The 21,670-nt window shown below is 42.4% G+C and overlaps 1 protein-coding gene across 8 annotated transcripts in view; it reads left to right on the forward strand.

Moving 5' to 3' along the window:
* c5h18orf63 (chromosome 5 C18orf63 homolog) overlaps positions 1–21,670 on the forward strand; it is a 31,146-nt gene that overhangs the window by 2,512 nt on the left and 6,964 nt on the right. For 5 of the 8 annotated variants that reach the window (XM_018765718.2, XM_018765717.2, XM_029252162.1 and 2 more), the window contains 10 exons: positions 93–149; positions 370–481; positions 2,438–2,479; positions 2,568–2,644; positions 3,018–3,127; positions 3,318–3,414; positions 3,628–3,713; positions 7,978–8,161; positions 9,434–9,982; positions 11,215–11,298. In XM_018765718.2, the coding sequence (XP_018621234.2) occupies positions 93–149; positions 370–481; positions 2,438–2,479; positions 2,568–2,644; positions 3,018–3,127; positions 3,318–3,414; positions 3,628–3,713; positions 7,978–8,161; positions 9,434–9,982; positions 11,215–11,298 (1,398 nt within the window). Of the gene's footprint in view, positions 1–92; positions 150–369; positions 482–2,437; positions 2,480–2,567; positions 2,645–3,017; positions 3,128–3,317; positions 3,415–3,627; positions 3,714–7,977; positions 8,162–9,433; positions 9,983–11,214; positions 11,299–12,393; positions 14,340–21,670 lie in introns of those variants that run through there. The other 3 variants (XM_018765719.2, XM_018765720.2, XM_018765725.2) reach the window with 3 other exon arrangements.

Consider the following 21,670-nt stretch of genomic DNA (forward strand, 5'->3'; position numbering starts at 1 on the left):
TCTACTCATTATGCCATAAACTTGAGCAGCTGCAAGCAGTAGAATGATATTTGGTGTAACAGCTGCATAATCTGTCTGAAACTGTCTTTCAGGTAGACTTTTTCAAGACTGGAGTAATTCAGGCATACATGCAGAGACACGATATACAGGTAAGATGAATACTGTAACATGTTTAAGATAAAGATGAAGAAGGTAAATTGTGATACTATACTAATCCAGGTAAAATGTAAATTATGCAATTTGTAGTTTGTACACCAACACAGTTTAAAGATTTGTCTTACATTGGCCTTCTTGGAAACTTTATGCATTAGTCCATACATTCCTGTGGAATAACATTTATCTTCATAGCTCTTTTCTGTGATTTGGCAGACAGGAGCTCTCCAGCAAGTCCTTCCAGGCCATTTACAAACCTGTTTGTCCTACACGATAACCACCAGACTGGCACCGAACTGGAACCTGGCAGGACAGTTTCTCATCGCAGGTTGAAAACTCCTACAGGAAGAAGACTAGATAAGAATAATGAGATATCCAAGATTTAATACTCCCTCAGAACCTTATGTGTCAGATTACAACAGTGGACTAAGTTCATTTGTGACAAAATAAATTGATAGTTTACCATAGATGGATTAAAATCACACACCAAATGAAAATGGGTCAGATTATGTGAATTGACTAGATTGATATGGGTTACATTAAAGAGTCTAAACTGATTTGGGCCAGGAGGAATTATATTTTAGTATTTTTAGACTCCTTTCCCCATCAGTTGAAGCTCTGATATGCATTTAACCATTATGAGATTGTCTGATGTGGGCTGGTCAAGACTGCTTCCACATAGTGGCAGTGTTGCACCTGCAATACTTTTAAGAGGGAACGCCTGAACTGATGTGGATTTGAACAGTGTACAGGGTTTCCCTATTATACAGCACTAATATGGGCTGAAAATGTGTACACCCAAACAATGAATAGCAGGGATATTTATTTTTCTCTTAAGTGATAATGGAAAACAAATTTAAAGTGAACTTATGTGATGTACCTAAATGCTTAAAAAGCATTTAAACTTTTAAAGATGCTTGGGATGGATAAGAAGAAGAACTGAAAAAAGTGCTCTGCATAAATCTAGACATTGTGTACAAAACACAAAGCGAGTACCACAACAAAGGCACTTTTATTGTGAAAATATGCTCTTGTTATATTCATTAGATTTCATCTCCTACATTTCATGTTAATCTGACCATTTTGTATAATAATTTCTGTAATTGATATTTCCCTTCTTAGTTATTTCACAGATGTTATAAGGGTAAAAGTTATTGTATTTGCCTAAATTGTTTATACTATGTTGGTGTATTATCATATCAGTGCATCAAACACAGAAGTAGCAGGAGACAATAACAAATTGCTTTTTTTTATTGCTGTGGAAAACAAATACTGTTCTATGCTATAAAATATGCACCTGTAATGACCCCACAAAAAATCTCCCCATTTTAGAAAATGAGAACTATACATTTTCACAGATTCTTTTTCCCCCCTTTATTTATATTTGATATTATAGGTGTTGTGTCACTTTAAGCCCTACTCACCCTCTCACTTTGTGGTTAGGAATCATGTCTGCTGATTTGTATATCAGTACAGTGTTTATAAACACCTTTTATGATAATAAAATACAATTTAAAATATAAATAGATGTATAATATAAAAAAATGCTTATTTTTGTTTTTTGTAACTTAGGAATTCAGGTTAAATCATATTCCTCCTTGGGTCCAGTGAACTATCTAGTGTTAAAGTGGTTTATAGAGAAAAATGGGCACAAATAACAAGCAACGTGTCTGCAAAACAAGGTGTTGTATTGGTGCAATATAGCAGGGACAATCTGTAATGCCATAAGCGTATCAGTTCAGTTTTTGAGATAAAACGTCAGTTTCTTGCTGTATCTCTCATAAATATATGAAGCGGTGGTAATAAGTTAGAAAGACCTGTTTATGCTCTTAGTGCACCACTTTTCGTTTGTCTTACACGTACGTAACTTGAGACTTAAGGGTCTGGGTACACTACGAAACACAACGGAAAATATTTTATTTATCTTTTTATTTACATATAATGGTTTCCTGAATAGTGATTTATTATGTAGCAACCTCTGTTATTTTAGAGCTGTTGCCTTGCACTTAAAGCACAGGTGTTTTAATCCTTACTCCTGCTGTAGTACCCTGGAACAAGGTACTTGCTGTGAACTCCTGGGGTTAAAAAAACACCCATCTATATAAATGAGAAAAATGTAAGTCACTTAGTATGCAAATGTAACATTGTAATTTAGCACGGACAAATGTATCACCTACTGTAAATGCATAAGTGTAAATGGTTTTGTGTAACAGTTTGCAGCTTCCATGTTAATGCATTTTTATATGACATTATTTCATGTATGCTACTCTTTTTTAATTTTTAGGAGAAGGATTTTTGACTCACTCAGGCAAGCAAAATGCCATTGGTAAGTAATGTGAATGCTAAGCTCCTAAAAAAACAAAAATACATATGCATGGCTGGCCTATGAGGTCACTGCTGGTATTCTTTTCCAGTGATGGAGCTAAGTGCCTGGGAGGGTCAGCTGTGTGTCAGCCTGGAAGGCCGAACTGTGCGGCTACCTCCCCCCACTGTAGGTAGCTGGGCATTAATAGAAATCGTTGCCCTCTTTATCTCTAAGACTAAATTAAAATGATGGGAGACTTGTACTGCATTAGCTGATAATACAGTTACATATCTTAGCTATTCAGCTTGTAATTTTAATTTAAAGTGGTAAAGACACAATTAGCTCATATGTTTGCAACAGGAAATACCTCCCAAGAGTTGTGCTAAGATGAAATGCTTTCATAGGCTGAAAGTTACAGAAATCTAGCTTTTAAAAAACATATATTATTATTTATGCAAACCAAAATAAACACAGATAGTACTGAAATGAGATCTCTAGGGTCTTGTATGAACACATTGTCACTTGCTATAATTATGAGGTTGTGTTCTTCTTGTTTTAGCTGGAGGAGTTTGACGTTGCACCCAATGTCACAAGGAACTTCGCAACCTCTAAGGATGCCGTGATTCAAGGCTTCTCTATACCGAATAACTGGTGCTATGTGCTTCCCAGGTTCCATAATTTGATTAATTTCTTTGCCGGGTGAACAAAAACCTGCTCATAGCTTTTTACGGCAGTTGATTGAGCTCTACTTGTTTGCGTGCGTTTCTTTGAGCTTTTTTTTTGGAATTTGGAATGTTGGTGGCCTGATTTGCTGTACTTTACAGTAGACAGCCCATTCTGAGATTATCTTTTTCCACAGTATGAAGCAGGGCCAGATTATGCGCATCAGCCACCAGCCACCCCCCGACTGTCCATTCCAGTCTTACGTCGAAATGAGGCAGCACTGGAAATGCTTGGTACGGTAGGCGCCTCAGCAGTGCACACTGAGATCAGTTATCTGTTAAACCGCGGTCATGGTCTTGTCCTTCAACTAGTTTGTATCAGTAATGTTGTCCAACTGGTTCCATCAAAATGACATTATTTGCACATTTGAAACCTGAGACCACACGTGTCAGTATGACTGTTGAGACACTGAAATGACAACATTTTCTTTGGTTCTGGTGATTCAGTATGGGTACGAGCTCCCCCACGTCGCTGAGAAAGAAGTGGTCTACTGCAGTGTACGCTTCCAGATGGTGGGAGTGAGGCTGTTTACGTATCTTTGTCCACCTCCAGCATCACAGAACGGAGGGCAGTGTGTGCAAGAAAGTGTGTAATTTTAAATTGTTTAACCTGCTCCTTTTCTTTTGTTCAACCTGTAACATGTCCACATATGTTTAGGTACACCTATTCTTTTATGCAAAAAATTTAGCTATGCAAAGAACAATAGGTACTAAAATAATATGGGCAATTTTTAATACTTGTCGAGTGAAAACCTACAGTTTTTTTACATGATTTTAGTCAATATTCTCCTAATTTAAATAAAGATTATAGCTGGATTTATAGTTAACTGCTTATATGACCAGTCAGAGAGTAATTATTCTTTAATTTGACATTTATTCATTTATCTGACACTTCTCTCCAAAGCAACTTGCAATGTTAAGATACTTAGAATTATTTACCCATTTGTGCACCTGGGTAATTTTACTGGAGCACTTTAAAATAAGTACCTTGCTCAAGGGTATTACAGCTGGATGTAGATTCAAACCTGTGAGCTTTGAGTCCAAAGGTTACAGCTCTAACCAATACACTTCCGGCTGGTTTTATGTGGATAAACCTTTATGTAGCTGCTCGTGTGATGTACGTTGGGTTATATGGTGGAATGTGATATATTAACCGTGCTTTAGAGTCACTCATTTCCATCCAAGTCTCTCCTTCTATTGATATAATGCACTCATAGTATTTTTATGTGAGTTGTACGTCGCTTTGGAGAAAAGCATCTGCTAAATGAATCATCCATCTTCCTCCGCTTTTATCCGGGGCCGGGTCACGGGGGCAGCAGTCCGAGCAGAGTCCTCCAGACTTCCCTCTCCCCGCACACCTCCTCCAGTTCCTCTGGGGGAACCCCAAGGCGTTCCCAGGCCAGCCGGAAGACATAGTCTCTCCAACGTGTCCTGGGTCTGCCCCGAGGCCTCCTCCCAGTGGGACAAGCCCGGAACACCTCCCCAGGGAGGCGTCCAGGAGGCATCCGGAACAGATGCCCGAGCCACCTCAACTGGCTCCTCTCGATGCGGAGGAGCAGCGGCTCTACTCCGAGCTCCTCCCGGGTGACTGAGCTCCTCACCCTATCCCTAAGGGTGCGCCCAGCCACTCTGCGGAGGAAACTCATTTCTGCCGCTTGTATCCGCGATCTCATTCTTTCGGTCATGATCCAGAGTTCATGGCCATAGGTGAGGGTAGGAACGTAGATCGACCGGTAAATTGAGAGCTTCGCCTTACGACTCAGCTCCCTCTTCACCACAACAGACCGGTACAATCACCGCATTACTGCAGACGCCGCACCGATCCGTCCGTCAACCTGCCGCTCCATTTTTCCCTCACTCGTGAACAAGACCCCGAGATACTTGAACTCCTCCACTTGAGGGAGCAACTCCCCCCTAACCCGGAGGGAGCAATCCACCTTTTTCCGACTGAGAACCATGGCTTCGGATTTGGAGGTGCTGATTCTCATCCCCGCCGCTTCGCACTCGGCTGCAAACCTCCCCAGTGCACACTGCAAGTCTTGAACTGATGAAGCCAACAGGACCACATCGTCCGCAAAAAGCAGAGACGAGATCTCGTGGCCACCAAAACAGACACCCTCTGTTCCCTGGCTGCGCCTAGAAATTCTGTCCATGAAGATAATGAACAGAATCGGTGACAAAGGGCAGCCCTGGCGGAGTCCAACATGCACCGGGAACAGATCTGACTTACTGCCGGCAATGCGAACCAAGCTCCTGCTCCGGTCATACAGGGAACGAACAGCCCGTAGCAACGAGCCCCGAACCCCATAATCCCGGAGTACCCCCCATAGGATGCCACGAGGGACACGGTCGAATGCCTTCTCCAGGTCCACAAAACACATATGGACTGGTTGGGCAAACTCCCATGAACCCTCCAGCACCCTAGTGAGGGTATAGAGCTGGTCCAGTGTTCCACGGCCAGGGCAAAAACCGCATTGCTCCTCCTGAATCCGAGGTTCGACTATCGGTCGGATTCTCCTTTCCAGTACCCTGGCATAGACTTTCCCAGGGAGGCTAAGGAGTGTGATCCCCCTGTAGTTGGAACACAATCTCCGGTCCCCCTTCTTAAAAAGAGGGACCACCACCCCGGTCTGCCAGTCCAGAGGCATCGTTCCCGAACTCCACGCGATGCTGCAGAGGCGTGTCAGCCAAGACAGCCCCACAACATCCAGAGACTTGAGAAACTCGGGGCGGATCTCATCCACCCCCGGAGCCTTGCCACCGAGGAGTTTTTTGACTACCTCAGCAACTTCAGCCAGGGTAATGGACGAGTCCCCCTCCAAGTCCCCAGCCTCAGCTTCCTCTACGGAAGGCGTGTCGGAGGGACTGAGGAGATCCTCAAAGTACTCCTTCCACCGCCCGAGGACATCCTCAGCTGCGGTCAGCAGCGCACCACTTCCACTGTAAACAGTGTTCGTGGAACACTGCTTCCCCCCTCTGAGTCGCCAGACGGTTTGCCAGAATCTCTTTGAGGCCGACCGAAAGTCTTCCTCCATGGCCTCACCGAACTCCTCCCAAGCCCGAGTTTTTGCCGCAGCGACTGCCAGAGCCGCGCTCCGTTTGGCCCGTCGGTACCTGCTTCAGGAGTCCCATGAGCCAGCCAGGCCCGATAGAACTCCTTCTTCAGCTTGACGGCATCCCTTACTTCCGGTGTCCACCACCGTGTTCGGGGATTGCTGCCGCGACAGGCGCCGGAGACCTTATGGCCGCAGCTCTGAACCGCCGCCCCGACAATGGAGGCGCAGAACATAGTCCATTCGGACTCGATGTCCCCCATCTCCCTCGGGACCTGGTTGAAGCTCTGTCGGAGGTGGGAGTTGAAGACCTCTCTGACAGGGGCCTCCGCCAAACGTTCCCAACAGACCCTCACTATGCGTTTGGGCCTGCCAGGTCTGTCCAGCTTTTTCCCCCGCCATCGAATCCAACTCACCACCAGGTGGTGATCAGTTGACAGCTCAGCCCCTCTCTTCACCCGAGTGTCCAAGACATATGGCCGAAGGTCAGAAGAAACGACTACAAAGTCGATCATCGACCTCCGACCTAGGGTGTCCTGGTGCCAAGTGCACTGATGGACACCCTTGTGCATGAACATGGTGTTCGTTATGGAAAAACCGCGACTAGCACAGAAATCCAATAACAACTCACCGCTTGGGTTCAGATCAGGGAGGCCGTTCCTCCCAATCACGCCCCTCCAGGTATCACTGTCGCTGCCCACGTGGGCGTTGAAGTCCCCCAGTAGAACGACAGAGTCCCCAGTGGGAGCGCTTTCCAGCACGCCCACCAGGGACTCTAAAAAGGCCGGGTACTCTACACTGCCGCTAGGCGCATAAGCACAAACGACAGTGAGAGACCGTTCCCTGACCCGAAGGAGTAGGGAGACGACCCTCTCATTCACCGGGGTAGACTCCAACACATGGCGGCTGAACTGGGGGGCTATTAATAAGCCCACACCCGCCTGCCGCCTCTCACCTTGGGCAACGCCAGAATAGTGGAGAGTCCACCCTCCATCGAGAAGAGTGGTTCCAGAACCCAAGCTGTGAGTGGAAGTGAGCCCGACTATATCTAGACGGTATCTCTCAACTTCCCACACCAGCTCAGGCTCCTTCCCCGCCAGTGAGGTGACGTTCCAAGTCCCAAAAACCAGAGTTGGCGCCCGAGGTTTGGGTCGGCCGGGCACTCGGCCCCGACCACCGCCCAAATCGCAATGCACCGGCCCCTTACGGTTTCTCCGGCAGGTGGTGAGCCCACCGAAGAGCGGCTCCACGTCATGGCTTCGGGCTGAGCCCGGCCAGGCCCCGTGGGCATAGACCTGGCCACCAGGCGCTCGCATGCGAGCCGCCCCCCCCCCCCAGGCCTGGCTCCAGGGTGGGGCCCCGGTGACCCCATACCGGGCGGGGTAAACGGAAGCCTTGATTTTTTCTTCATAAGGGGTTTTTGAACCGCGCTTTGTCTCGTCTGTCATCCAGGACCTGTCTGCCATGGGAGACCCTACCAGGGGCATATAGCCCCAGACAACATAGCTCCTGGACTCATTCAGGCACTCAAACCCCTCCACCACGGTAAGGTGGCGGTTCACGGAGGGGCTAAATGAATCAACGTAATGTAAATGTGTTTTTCCAGTTGAACTTTGAAAGATCTTGAAGACCCAGTATAATTTCCATGAGGTGAGACATTTGGACAGTACAGTAGGTATAGCTGTAGACAAACACTCCACTGTTTATCACATGGTTTTTGCATGGGTCTTTAACCACTTCTCAGATACCCCCTGTCTTGCATCAGGACTCAGCCTATACAGCTCTTTCCCAGAACAGACCAACAGGGAGCGCTAAGCTCCTTCTTACTTGACCTGAAGAACAAACTGCAAAACGTCTGTGGATTTCCTGCCCAAGTATCCACCAAGCCCTGCTACTACACTGCAGGTTTGATCACCTCTGGTTCACAGGTACATCACAGTGTCTGTCTACAGGTAGCCATAATTATAGTGAAACACAAAAAATTAAATACAACGTAAAAAAAAACATACAAAGAGATGGAGAGGTACAAACATACTTTATCAGGTCTGGTTTTCAAGACTTTTTGGTGACAGCAAGGTCTCCTATTCACTGCCACACAAATGTTGACTTGTTTATTTATCAGTTGAGTATGCTAAAATAGAATCAGTTTATGAAACATTTATGCTGTTATCATTCCAAGGTTCTCCAATTTAGGATCAATATAGATATGTATTTCAAGTTGCAATTTTTGCAACAGTATTATTTCAGTTTTTTCATTATTTTTTGCTTATTGAGGTCTGCCATCCATCATATATTAATATGATTACAAAATAATCACACAAATATGGCTGTACACCAGAGGAGGTAGGAGGGTACTACTAGAAGGAAGTTCCATAGCATATCTTGGCATGTCTTTAATGTAATAACAATGGTTTTTCTCTGTATAAACTTTAAATGCATACTTGTGATAACTGCAGGGGTCAGCAATGCACAAAATTGCTTAAAAGTCTAAGCTTAGTACTTTGAAATTAGTTTGTTATTCTCTCAGTGGCACAAAATAGCTGAATTGCTTCCACTTTTGACCAAATTACATGTACTCATTTGTGACCTCTGTGCTCCACTCACTGGACCTTTATGTAGAACTGTTCCCACACTGAAAACTGCCTTTTGTGAACAAAAACTCATACATGAGTAATCGTTCCAGAAGAGATGTGGTCGAAACCGTATCAGACGTTAGGTAATTTCCTTCAGGCTGTCAACGTCTACAGATCTAGAAGGACTGCTGCCAAACAAAATAGCAATTAAACATATATTCGGTCTGGGAAACTGGCATTGCGTTTTGATGAAAGATATATTATAGAGCTGAAGGATGTCTTGCTGGGTGTTTTGAAGCGTGCATAGATAGCAGTAGAAACGTTAACGCTTCTGTGCCGTTTGTTTGTTTGTTATATATGTTTTCATGGCAATGCAATGATTTACACACATGAATCTTACAGCAGTTTGGATTGTGGTTCTAAAGCTGTGAATTGGCATGAAAGGTTTAGTTTACTTGACGCTGCAAATTGTTCCAGTTTTTTTTATTGTTAACAGTGAAAAAAATGCAGCTTGCTTTTAAACTTCAGTAACTACTTTATTTTGGCACTGGTCAGATGTTCCTTAAAGAAATCACAGCTGAATGTTTGATGATACTGAGTTGATGCTTCTTTTGCCTTGTTTTTAAGGATTTTAGTACCAGACCACTGAACCTGACCAGCATGAATTCTGACAGATCGGTTCTGATGCAGCTTCCGAAAAGCTGCCCCCAGGTCTCCTCTCTGGTGAGCCTTCCTCTTAGCCCAAGCACCTCGTGGTACAGAGACCATCAGGGCAGAGGGATGGATCGGGAGCACCAAACTGCCTCCACGGCAGCTCACGCTGGCGTCACCAAGAATGTCAGACCTTCCTCTACTGCTCCTGCTGCTGTCTCCACCCTTTCCCAGCCTGTGCAAATGCACAGTCTCCAGAGCAGAACCCTGGAAGTCTTTGTGAGCAAGGCTCTCACTCAGCAAACAGGAAGCCGAGAACACAGGAGCGAGGTGACCCTGGTGTCCTCCAGTATGCTGAAGGAGACCGACCTCGTTCCCAGCCCTGCCCCGGACCCTGCCTCTCTATCATCACGCAGGCTAGAGACACACAGGGGACGTAGACAAAGCTGCCAGCTCCTCATGCCACAGTGTCTCCCTCCGTCACATCCCACAGAGGAGTGTCCGCCTCCCTGGGAAGAGCTTGCTGTGAGTATCAGGAGTTGCAGCCTGAATATATAGAACGAAACTACAGCAAAGCCCAAATGTGAGCAGTGTGCTTTTGAAACATTTCTGAAACAACAGGCCTGATAATCCTCAAGAATTTTAGCCCTTTTAATAGACCCTTTGTTTACTCACTGTAAGGGTTAGTAATGAAAGAAAAATGATTGATAGGGAAACCCTGGAATTTGTTGATCTTATTCAGGTGGTACGATTTATGTCCACTTGGACTTACTGTACGACGGCCATCCATTTAACCTTAGTCTATTTTTTTGAGCTCCCACGTCATAACATCTAAGGATGACTGCTTCACGTTCTGTGCGATAACATTGGCTGGCCACGCTGCCGCAAGGCACCCATATTTTGTCTATCAGTAATTGTGTTTTGTTAACAAAACTTCTAGTTTGTGATTCCTGTCAGGTTAAATTTTATGTAAATTGGCTTTCAGGCAAAAATGTGAGTGTTGGTTATTTACCTTTACTATGTTTGTTCTTATAATTTTTGTGCTGTGTTTATATTAATACTCTGTATGAGTATTTTAACATGAATGATTTGCGAAAAAATATAACAAAGGCCTGTTATACAACGTAGTATTCAAGCAGGTTAATTGTTTATACTGTATGTCTTATGGTTCATATAATTCTGTATCGGGGGTGGTGCGAGAGAACGTGGATTCGATCCCCATTCAGTCTGCGTAGAGTTTGCATGTTTTCTCCATGTTCGCATGGGTTTCCTCCAGGTGCTCCGGTTTCCTCCTGCAGTCCAAATACATGCAGTTCAGGTGGATTGGTGATGCTAAATTGCTCTTTGTGTGTGAATGGGTGAGTCGTTGTGTTTGGGGGTGTGAGTGGGTGTTTGGCTAAACCTACGATGCACTGGTGTCCCATCTGGGGTGTACTCCTGAGCCTTGCACCCAGTGCTTTGCAGGATAGGCTCTGGATTACCATTACCCTGCTCAGGACGAGCCGTTATTGAAGTTGGAAGGATGGATGAGCACGAGGGGGATTTTAGACTAATGAGAAAGTAGGTTTACAATGCGATTGTCAGAGTGTAACCCTGTTGGAAATGGTGAACTACCTGTACAATGCAGTGAATAGCACAGTATCCTTTTCCCCATTTTAATTATATGATTTCTGTTTTCTTCCCTGCTGACAGTTGAACATTTTCCCTTGTTTTTGTGAATCACTACTGTTAACAGCTTTTTTTACGGTTCCTCCCAGGGAGAACGTTATAAGTCCAGACTGAAGAGGCTGAAGCCCAGTATTAGGGAAGAAGATGTGAAGAACTATGCAAGAAGCAGTCAGGTAGTGGCGTGTCGCTCCTTGTGGGACTCTCACGTAATGCACTGAAGTGTAGCCCAGTCACACACCACTAGATTTTAATCAGTACTAACTGTTACACACTAGGCTCCAGCTGCAAGGTGATAGCACTGAAGAGAAGCATGTTTACCAAGCCTACGTGTCTTGATAGTTGATCCTGATATACAGTGGATAATTTTCAGTAGAGAGACACTGTCAGACATTTAAGTCATACCTGTTTACGGTGTGGGCAAGCATACAAGCAAAACACACAGCGTCAAAATAACAGAATAGTACTGATTTTAATGGGTAACAAGGTTTAAACTGTGAAAGGTCTTGCATGTGGCTCAATTGCAATGTAGATCATCCCTACAACTCAAATCACACTTCACATCAGCACTGACAGCTAGGAAGGAAAGCATTTAAAGCAAGTTGAAAACTGCAAAGTTGTTGAACTGGCCTTTTTAAAAGACCTTAGGTCTTTTTGAGGTATTTGTACTGGCTGCTGCCAGGGGCTTTGTCAAACTTAGACACACACATCCTGCACCCCGCTTTCACAACCCTCTTATCTACCTTCAAGAACTTGCCCCTCATGTCCCTCAGCTTCTGGAATATTTTGCAGAGACACAAACGGTTTGAACTGGAAGAAACACACTATCTGCTAATGCAGACAGTCTAACAGAGTAAACACATAGAGTGTATATGGCAAAGTATATATGAACAACAACCCAAAATGATAATTCGTGGCCGTGTAATAAAGTGAAAAAATCAAAGAGAAACTTAAAAGGGTTAAGTTGTTACTGAAGTTAATTAGTAAAAATATTTTCCTACACCCACCTACTTCAAGGCTCAGTAGTGGTCGCCGCAGAATCAATTAAGACCATGTAGAAAACTGAGGGGAAAAAGGGAAAAGCATGTTGTAAAAATGTTTGTGCGTATGTTTATGTTCTGTAATTTGTCCATCAGTGTTGGAATCATCTCAGTTCAAAGAGTATATGCCGTTCAGCAGTTGACTGCATTGATTTGGATGTGAGAAAGCCTTGAAAATGATGGAGAGGGGCTGGGTGAGGCACTGAGGGGCACCTGTTTACTGACCCGCAGCTGTCGAAGGTCCCTGTGGCAGTGCTGCGGACGTGGCTCAACACGAGAGGGGTGGCATTGCGCTCAAAGGACACCAAACAGCAGCTCATCACCAAAGTATTGCGCTGCCTCAGTGAACCCTAATGCACACAAGCTCATGAGAATCTTCCTCCATTTAGTTGTTGCTCCTCCACAGTTACAAGGACAAAAGGTTATTTATTAGAAATTTGTTTGAAAACAATCTAATCTAAATATAACTCATTACAAGATCTTTCATCCATTTGCTGACTTTCACTTTCATTCATTTTACTTTTACATGTACAGTTCTGTGCCGTTTAGTTCCAGTTAGCTGAAGTTTAACCAGATGAATGTAGCAAGTAAATAAAAAATGTATTTTAGATCTTAACCAGGTGCTGCATGATTACTACGATGTTCACTTACCAGTACAGCGTTTAGGTGTTTGTCTACCAGGTGTTTGTTCGGCGGTTTGCTTAAATTCAGTTTGGTGACCTGTTGTATAACCATTGTCTTTGTTGAGTGCTGGATCATGGTGGTCCCGACCCTATCCTGGAAGCATAGGGTTGAAGCAATATGGACAATATGTATGGTTGCACTGAGAATGTATTCTCAATTTGTAAAATAACAAAGGGGAATCATATCCTGTAAAATGTCCTTTCTCAAATGCACTTTTATAGATGCCGATCCAGTAATATCAGTAACTTGGTTTTACTTCCTATTCCCTGCACACTGTCAGAACTGAAGTGGAACATGGCCTACGTGCCCTCCCGGAATGACTCCGTGGAGCTATGTTTGGAACATCAAAGTGTACCTAAACTACATTCCTGTTATGAAAGGTATTCATCATATCTGCCAGGTTGCTCAGCTCACGTGGCATGGCACTCTGTGGACAATGCGCTGACCTCAGGTTCTGGCATCATTAAAGCCAGCCAGGCTTTGCAGTCTCTAGTGTCCCACTTTGTCTCATTGCTCTGATTGTTTCTAAGTCCTTTTGAGGTCCTTGTCCCCCTACATGTGTCATTGCCCCTGAAACCCCAAGTTTGCCTCTCAGCAGTGAGTGCAGTTGGCTCACATCACATGCACTGTAAAACACTGTACCTCAGAGATGAGAATGTGCTTTGCCACAATTCTGATCGTTTTGTTAAGGGGTTGGTTCAGGCGATGGGTTCTGAGAAATCATTATGATGCATTATAGAACAGGGTGCTGCAGCCTTTCGAATTCTCTTTTTCTCCTGCTCTCCCATGAATTAAGCTCTGCACAAAAGTGGAATTAGAGACATTTAACTTGGCATAAGATGAGCCTCCCTTCAGCATTGGGTAACACCCTTGCCTGCCTCAAAGAGTAAGCAAGAAAAACCAAGAGGACAACCTTCTAAGGAAACCAAAAAAAAAACAGATTTACTGTTGCTTAGAATGAGTAAATCAGAATTAGTAATATTCTGTGCTTCCAATGCTGTTTGTGCCTCTGGCTCCGGTAAGTTCTCTGAGAGCTGAATTGCCCTCCATGGCGCCATGTCCTCCAGACCCAAGAAGAAAACACAGCAAGGTCTCTCCAACTGGCAGCCCCTTTAGAGTGCACCGATAGTGATGAGTCAAAGCTGGGAAAAGTACCAGCATCGTTTCCTTTTAGTGGCTGGATTTCAGCAGTGGTGACAGATGACCTTTAATATAATAAACACCAGCAGTTCATTTCATTTCCTGAATATCTGGTCATTGTCAAGTTAACTTAGTGTACAAACAGAGGGTTAGAGTACAAATATTAGCACTCATATACTACAGTCCAAATATTACTTATTACCAGGGTAATCCTTTTAAATAACATAGATCAATTCCACCAGGAGGTCCCTACTGAAATGGGTAAAGTTGTCAGTGATCAAACAGATCCATGTGTGGGGTACATGCTACTTTACTTTCTTTGCCATACTCAGCTGCCACCGGTGGTGCTCAGTGTCTGCAAGAAGTATTTGCTTAAGCCTAATTAAAGAAATAGGCCATTTAATTAAATATTTAATAACTACTTGTGCAATCATGTCTATCAGCTACAAACAAGTATCTGGTTCTCAAGAATATATTATATACTAACAGAAATTCTTTATACCATGCAAATGCACAGTAGTGTGATGGAGTGTAAAATACTGAAATGTGTTCATGCCATCAGACATGCATTGATAGCAGAAAAAAATTATTCTACAAAGGAATACTAAGGAGCTGAGTAGCTGGAGAAGGGTAAGGTACAGATTCAGCATTTACCGGCGCCTCGAGCTGCTCTTTGACACTGAGTCTCAGTGTGAGAAATCCCTGCCTGCTGTGATCTGCACAGGTACAAACATGCATGTGGAAAAAAACGGATTCATTAATACAAGTTAATACATCTGCAGCAGTTAATACATGGCAATAATTTCTCACTGTATTACAAAATAAGCCTGTTTATTTCATGACCAAGGAAACGAGAAAAAAAAAACTGTTCCTGCTGGCTCCTCATAGCTTGACTCGTCTGAAGTGAGATGGAAAGTGGGCCATTTTATTCTTGGGGGTGGCGGAGCAGAATATCCCTCTGAACTCATAATTACAGCAGCTATTAGATGGCTTTTTCATTCTGCACCGGCTGTCAGCTGGGAGAAAACCTAGCGATGGAAACAGCATAACAACAAAGTGCTTACAAAACACGAACAAGTGGTGGCCTGCATATTGCTTCTTGAATTGGCCCCACCCACCTGGCAGTGTGAGCCCAGCAGAGGGCTGAGATGCTAATGATCTCCCTTCTCATGGAAAATGTGCACTTTTTACCTCTCGGGAGGCCACAGCCAGCGGTGGAAGAAGAAGACACCTTGGCCATTTTGCCCACTTAACGCAATCAGTTTGGGCAACAGCTGTTGTTAGCTAGTAAAATGAAAATAATCTCTGTTCATATCACAAAAAACTAGAATTAATTTCTCTCCGTGTTTGAGGACTGCTGGACTTGTGCTGAAGGTCAGAAGGCGTTTACATTCAGAAGCAGTTCCTGATTTTATGGTTAAGTGAAGTTGACCTGTGGTAAGCACATATTTCCTCATGAGGGTCGGTTCGGGTGGCACTTCGGAGCACATAAGATATTCCACAAGCAGTATGAATTATTGACTAATCATGACTACGCTGAAATCATTTTTTGTACAAAAACCAAAACACCTGGGATTTCATCAGCTCATTACTTCCTTTTATTTGTGTTTGGAATGTTTTTACTACATTTATGTGACACTTTTCTCCAAAGCTACTTAGAACATTAAGATACTTATTTTACTTACCCATTTATACAGCTGGGTAATTTTACTGCAGCAATTTAGGTTTCAGTACCTTGCTCAAAGGTACTACAGCTCAGATTCAAGATTGTGACTTTTCATTCTAAAGGCAGCAGCTCTAACCCCTACACCATCTACCAACCACCCCTGTTTCACATGTGAAATTATAATCAGTTCTTCACTTGTGCTTCGTTATAAAGCTTCTCAGAAAGTTCTTCACACTATTCTGCTTTCACTTCACTGTCTAAAAAGAAAATGTTTAGATGTCAAATTACCGGGATGCTCAATTCACATTCAGATATATCATTTCCTCAAAATAAAAAGAAACAAACAAAAACTAAACAATTGCAGAATACCGTACAGAACAACAAGTCTGCCAAGTGCTAAACTTGTTTACTTGCATTTGTTTGTGTAGTTTCTAGAGTGTTGACTGGGACGGGCAGAAATAACAGTAACATTTAAATTCATTTCAGCCTAATATGAGAACATGCATAAAAATGTAGCCCTGTGCATAGGGTAAAAAATACCCCAGTATGTTTTAATGCAGTAGTGTGGGCATGGTAGGTATTTAGGGGAAGAGGGGGTCGATGGCAGCCGTATAAAGCTGGCACCCTAACTCAGCTTATAAAGGCTTTCTCCCCTCTTTGCTGGGTGATACTGTGCATACATCCCTCCAGCCCGTTGTCACGGAGACCCACTGTTTACACAATGAGGCAATTGTCGAGAGTGAGCCTGTCTCCAGAATAATAAATACACTTAGACTTTTTCTACCCTCTTCTCCTTGGAGATATTTCATTATTTTGCAGTATCTGATGCAATTCTTTTTCTGCATTCCAGGATATCTAATGTTGCATATCTAAGAAAAGTGACCGGTACAGCCATACAATGATACACCTTCTGCATTACAGGAGCAGAGAACCTCTTAAAATACTGGTAATTTTACAATACAGGACCTACTTTGTCAGATAATCTCAGCTTTCTGTGCCCTGTAATTGAACGCCTGCAAACCGCAATGTGTATCTCCCACTTAAACTGAATTTTATAGAGCACAGGTATCTAATAGGACCACTGCAGGTGCTGATATTACCCTCTTCAAAGTACTTCCATTGAACAGTTACAGTGAGAATTGCTCAGCTGTTTAAATGAGTCAAATATTTTTAAAGTTATTTTGGACAAAAACATGCTTTAAGTAATGAAATTATATTATTATTGGTTAGAGCTGCTGCTTTGCACTCAACACCCAGGTTTCAGTCCCATCTCTTGCTGTAGTTCCCTTGATCAAAGTCCTTACCCTAAATTGGTAAAGTGGAAATTACCCAGAGGTATAAATGGGTAAATCATTGTAAATAGCTTAAAGCTGCAAGATGCTTTGCAGAAAAGTGTCAGGTAAATAAATGAAAATGCGTTACAAGAATTTGTTTTATAACGTGTAAAAGCATGGTAAGCTTTAAAGTGATTTTCTACGTGGGTCATGTCTGAGGAAGGCAACCATTGCATGTTTTAAAATGTTCTAAAATCTTAGGGTAGGGGGTTAAGGTTAGACATAGGCCCCCCATTCCTTCTATAATGAAGCAACAAATATGTACCATTGTGGGTTATAGTTCTTGAGTTTAACATATCATGAACTGGACAGGAAGATGGAAATAACTCCTATGGAGATGTCATTGATGTCTTTGATATTATCTTAGTAAAGGTGCATGTTCTGTTTATGACCCAGCATTTTTCCAGTAAACAGACACTTTTGACTGATGCTTTAAAAGATTGTTATTTAAGTTATTTAAGTAGACTTTGGAATTGCCTGCATGTTTTTACAGCGTTCCAGAACTGTGATGGTGTGCTCTTCAGTTTTGCTGCTGACTTCAGTGTTTGTGAATTTTCAAGACTAACCAGTCCTAGCCTGACAAGCCCCAGGGGCTACAGTGAGAATAACTCCACTCACGAATAAAGTTACAACATTTCTTAACAGTTGCAAGAAAAAAGTTAGTGAACCCTTTGGAATTACCTGGATCTCTGCATTAATTATTCCTAAAATCTGGTCTCATCTTCAACTAAGTCACAGTAATGGATAAACCCAACCTGTGTGAAGTAACACACAAAAAACTGTACTTCTTGTTACCATTGAATACATAATTTAAACCTTCATAGTCCAGGCTGGAAAAAAAAGTATGTGAAGTAATGTAATTTATGCAGAAATCAAGGTAATTTGAAATGTTTTAAAAATCTTTTCTTGCATCTCAACATCTTCTAATACCTGTTCACGAGGCTTGGGTCTTTATCAAGGTAAAGTAGATATACCCTTCAGTTTTTGGCAGTTACATCCAGAATCTGGGTTGCAGTCATTTGGAATCAACAAGGAAGTGTGAGGTGCACCCTAGAAGGAAACATACCTTTATATATTCATTGAGAAATATCTATTAAGGCCGGTTTTGAACCACTAATTCATGTGAACAACATGCTCTTGGAATGCAGGAGCTAGATCTGAACTCAAAACCCTTGGGCTGATTCCCCATAAGTAAGTGCTAAAGGTAATATGTACAGTTTAGAACTTGTGTACAGTTTTAAATGACCTGCTTTAGATTTCCACATTTTGATAGAAAACATTCTGGTTATACTGTATAAATAGGTTTTTGCAAAATGAGAAACAATGCAAGACCAAATCCCAGACTGGAAAATTGTATGACAATGGTATTTAACTGGCGGGGGCGCGGTGGCGCAGTGGGTTGGACCGGGTCCTGCTCTCCAGTGGGTCTGGGGTTCAGGTCCCACTTGGGGTGCCTTGCGACGGACTGGCGTCCCGTCCTGGGTGTGTCCCCTCCCCCTCCAGCCTTACGCCCTGAGTTGCCGGGTTGGGCTCCGGTTCCCTGCGACCCCATATGGGATAAGCGGTTCAGAAAATGTGTGTGTGTGTGTGTGTGTGTGTGTGTGTGTGTGTGGGGGGTATCTAACTTTTATAATCGACAAATAACTTTACCCATATGGATGTATTTGCAGAATTTACATTTTAATGTGTGGTTCTGGTTCAAATTGTTTGAATCTTTCACACTTTTCATTGATTCTGAATTCAGGGATTCTAAATTCTATTACCATGTTACACAAAAAGGAGAACAAATCAATCCAAATGTAAAATGTAAAAATGTGGCTTTTTAGGTATCTGTCACACTCTTTATTGCACTGCAGTTCAGTCTGTTTGGTTCTGCTCTATTTCTCAGTGGTTGCCATAAATCTGAAATAAGAAAAATGTAATCTTTTCTGGCATGCTACAAAATCATTGCAGACAGTTTTAACGCTGCTTACAGATTTGCAGAACGACAGTCACATTTTAGTGACACAGTGTTTAAAAATGAGTAGGCTGCCACAGGAGGACAGCTGCTGCTCATTTTCCTGTAAACATTTTTGGGAAGTGATGTGGAGCCGTTACGCTTCCTCTTTACAGAATGGTTAAAGGGAGAGACAATTGTGCTACTATTTCATTTTCATAGCTGATTCCTGACTAATAAACAAGATGATCCTGATCACAGAGGGTGAGAAATTAGGGATTTTTTTAAACGGTAAACTGATCATTTTCAGTGTCACTGCTTTCTTACTCTTAACTAATTTGGTCAGTAGTAAATGATTGGAGCCTGAGAGAAAGTGACACTGTTGTTTTTATAGAGAAACAACCATAAAACCTTTGTATGGAAGATAATGAATTATAGAGTCATAGGCGTGAAAAAGTAACTGCGCTTTCACAATCAAACTGGTTGTGCCACCTTTAGCTGTAATGACTGCAACTGAACACGTCCTATATCTCTTAATCAGAGGTGCACATCGCTGTGGAAGAATTTTGGTCCACTCTTTAATGTTCACCTGTTATAGCCCAACTGCAGTTGCAGGTTTTCAAGCATCATCGGGTTTTTTCAGGTCTTGCCACAACATCTTAATCAGAATCAGCCTAAAAATAACTTAAGGGGCAAATACTTTTTTGTAACATTTTAGACTGTTTCTCTCATCACGTTCTTAATTATTCACAATCCCTCTGGCATTCATTGAAGCACACCCAACCTGAGCACCCCTGGCAGACTCACTGCACTTTTGGCCCTCGTCCCATTTGCCATATAATATTTCCCATCCTATCTGCACTGTGATGGTCACAAAACCACTTTAATGGAGAGACAGACAGGGAGTCATGACTCATGGCATCATAGAAAAATTAGTCTCATAGTTTATTCTCAAGCCATGTCATTAACATGGAATATATTGTTTTAGTCAACTGGGATGTCAATATACATTTTAATAAAGAGAATTGCAGGATCAAGATGAGTCTTTATACATTCCTGACAGAGTCTGCCTTTAAAAGTAATCTTAAAGAATTTCTTTGTCAGTATTTTAGTGTGTGTTGTCAGCATGGTCTCGGTATTGACCAAACTAAGCCTTATTTTGCAAAACAGGTTAATAATAATTTATGAATATATTTGTTAACAATTGGGACAGGCGTAGCACAGAGGATAGCACTGCAATGTCATAGCACCTAGACATTGAGAAAGAATGTGAATCAGTTCTGTCTCACTCTGTTTGGAGTTTTATGTGTTCATCCTGTGTTGTGTGTGGATTTCTTCCGTGCAATCCAGTTTCCTCGCACAGTCTAAAAACACAGTGCCATTGCAGTGGTAGCCTAAGTGAGTTTCTCCATGGGGATTAATAAAGTAGAACTATCATTATCTGTTGCTGTGTAAAATGCTTCAGAATGATAGCTGTAGAAGACATCCAGAGCCTTATCAAGAGTTTTCATTTGTTTGTCATTTGCTTGTTTTTGAACAACAAACTTATATTTGAGCATATGTGATGCACTAGCTTATGTCAAACAGAAGCCAAAACCTTTCACTAAATTTGCATGTATCTCAAATTCAATAGCCGCAGTGAGCACATCCAGAAATCCTCGGAAAAAACCCAAGAGTTACAGCTAATCTGCAGGGGGCTTCAGGGTATTCATTTTACAATTATTATGTCTGCTATGACATAGCGGGCCAAATGCATAGTTTGGGTCTGTGACCTTGTCTAGTGGTTTGGATGAGTGAGTTGTTCTTGAAAACAGCCTGGGTACTCAGGCAGATCAAATGTTAAAAAAACACAGTATTATAAAACAATTTATTGGCTTTTTCCATTCCTGAAACAACAGCAACCTGTGTTTGTGCATATGCAGCTTCTTTTGCAACAGCAGCTCCAGTGGGGGCCATGTGCAACCCCTTGCCTTCCCAGATCCTACACACTAACATCTGCTTCTAATCTAGCCCTGACTGCTTCCTGCTGCCCTGAAAGGGACTGATAGCTATTGAAACCAGCTGTACTGTTAGAGAAAAGAAAAAGCACAGGCAGATATGATGTGACTGAGTCTGTAGTGAATTATCACTGCCCAGTTGCTTAATTAATTAATGAAAAATGTATAATCTCTAACCTCACCGCATGCAGCATGTGGTGTGTATTAAATACTCAATTATGAGTAAGCCACATCAAAAACAATATTTAAAAGGAAACAATGAACAGCACCTTCCAGTTCTGCAATTCTGTTTAAAATTATAGAAATGTGTAACCATTTTGTCATAGAAATGAACAACTGCAGCTGCTGCAGTGAGCTTTCTTTTTAATGTTGCCAATGAAGGACATTTAGTATGTATATATATACCTGCTAAAAATATCTTAATAAATAGAAGTGATAGTAAGAGAACATTTTAATGCTTGGTGAGCATGCAAGCAGTAGATCGTCCTGGAGAAACTAGACGGATTTTAAAACACCAGTCAGTCAGTGTTTTACATATGGGGGTATGTCATTAGGTGTGCTATTTCTTGACAGAATGTTACTTTTCACACTTCACTGAATCTAAAATAAAAAAAAGACATTGGGTGAGTAATGCACTTATGGGAAAAAGGCAAAAGAGTTTTGGTCCAGTACAATTCCTGTTAAAGCAAGGTATCGGAGCAGTGGTACAAAATAACACTGGAAATATTAACTCAGAGTTTCTTTGTCCTAA

The sequence above is a fragment of the Scleropages formosus genome, chromosome 5 (genome assembly GCF_900964775.1).
Source record: "Scleropages formosus chromosome 5, fSclFor1.1, whole genome shotgun sequence".
Classification (NCBI taxonomy): domain Eukaryota; kingdom Metazoa; phylum Chordata; class Actinopteri; order Osteoglossiformes; family Osteoglossidae; genus Scleropages; species Scleropages formosus.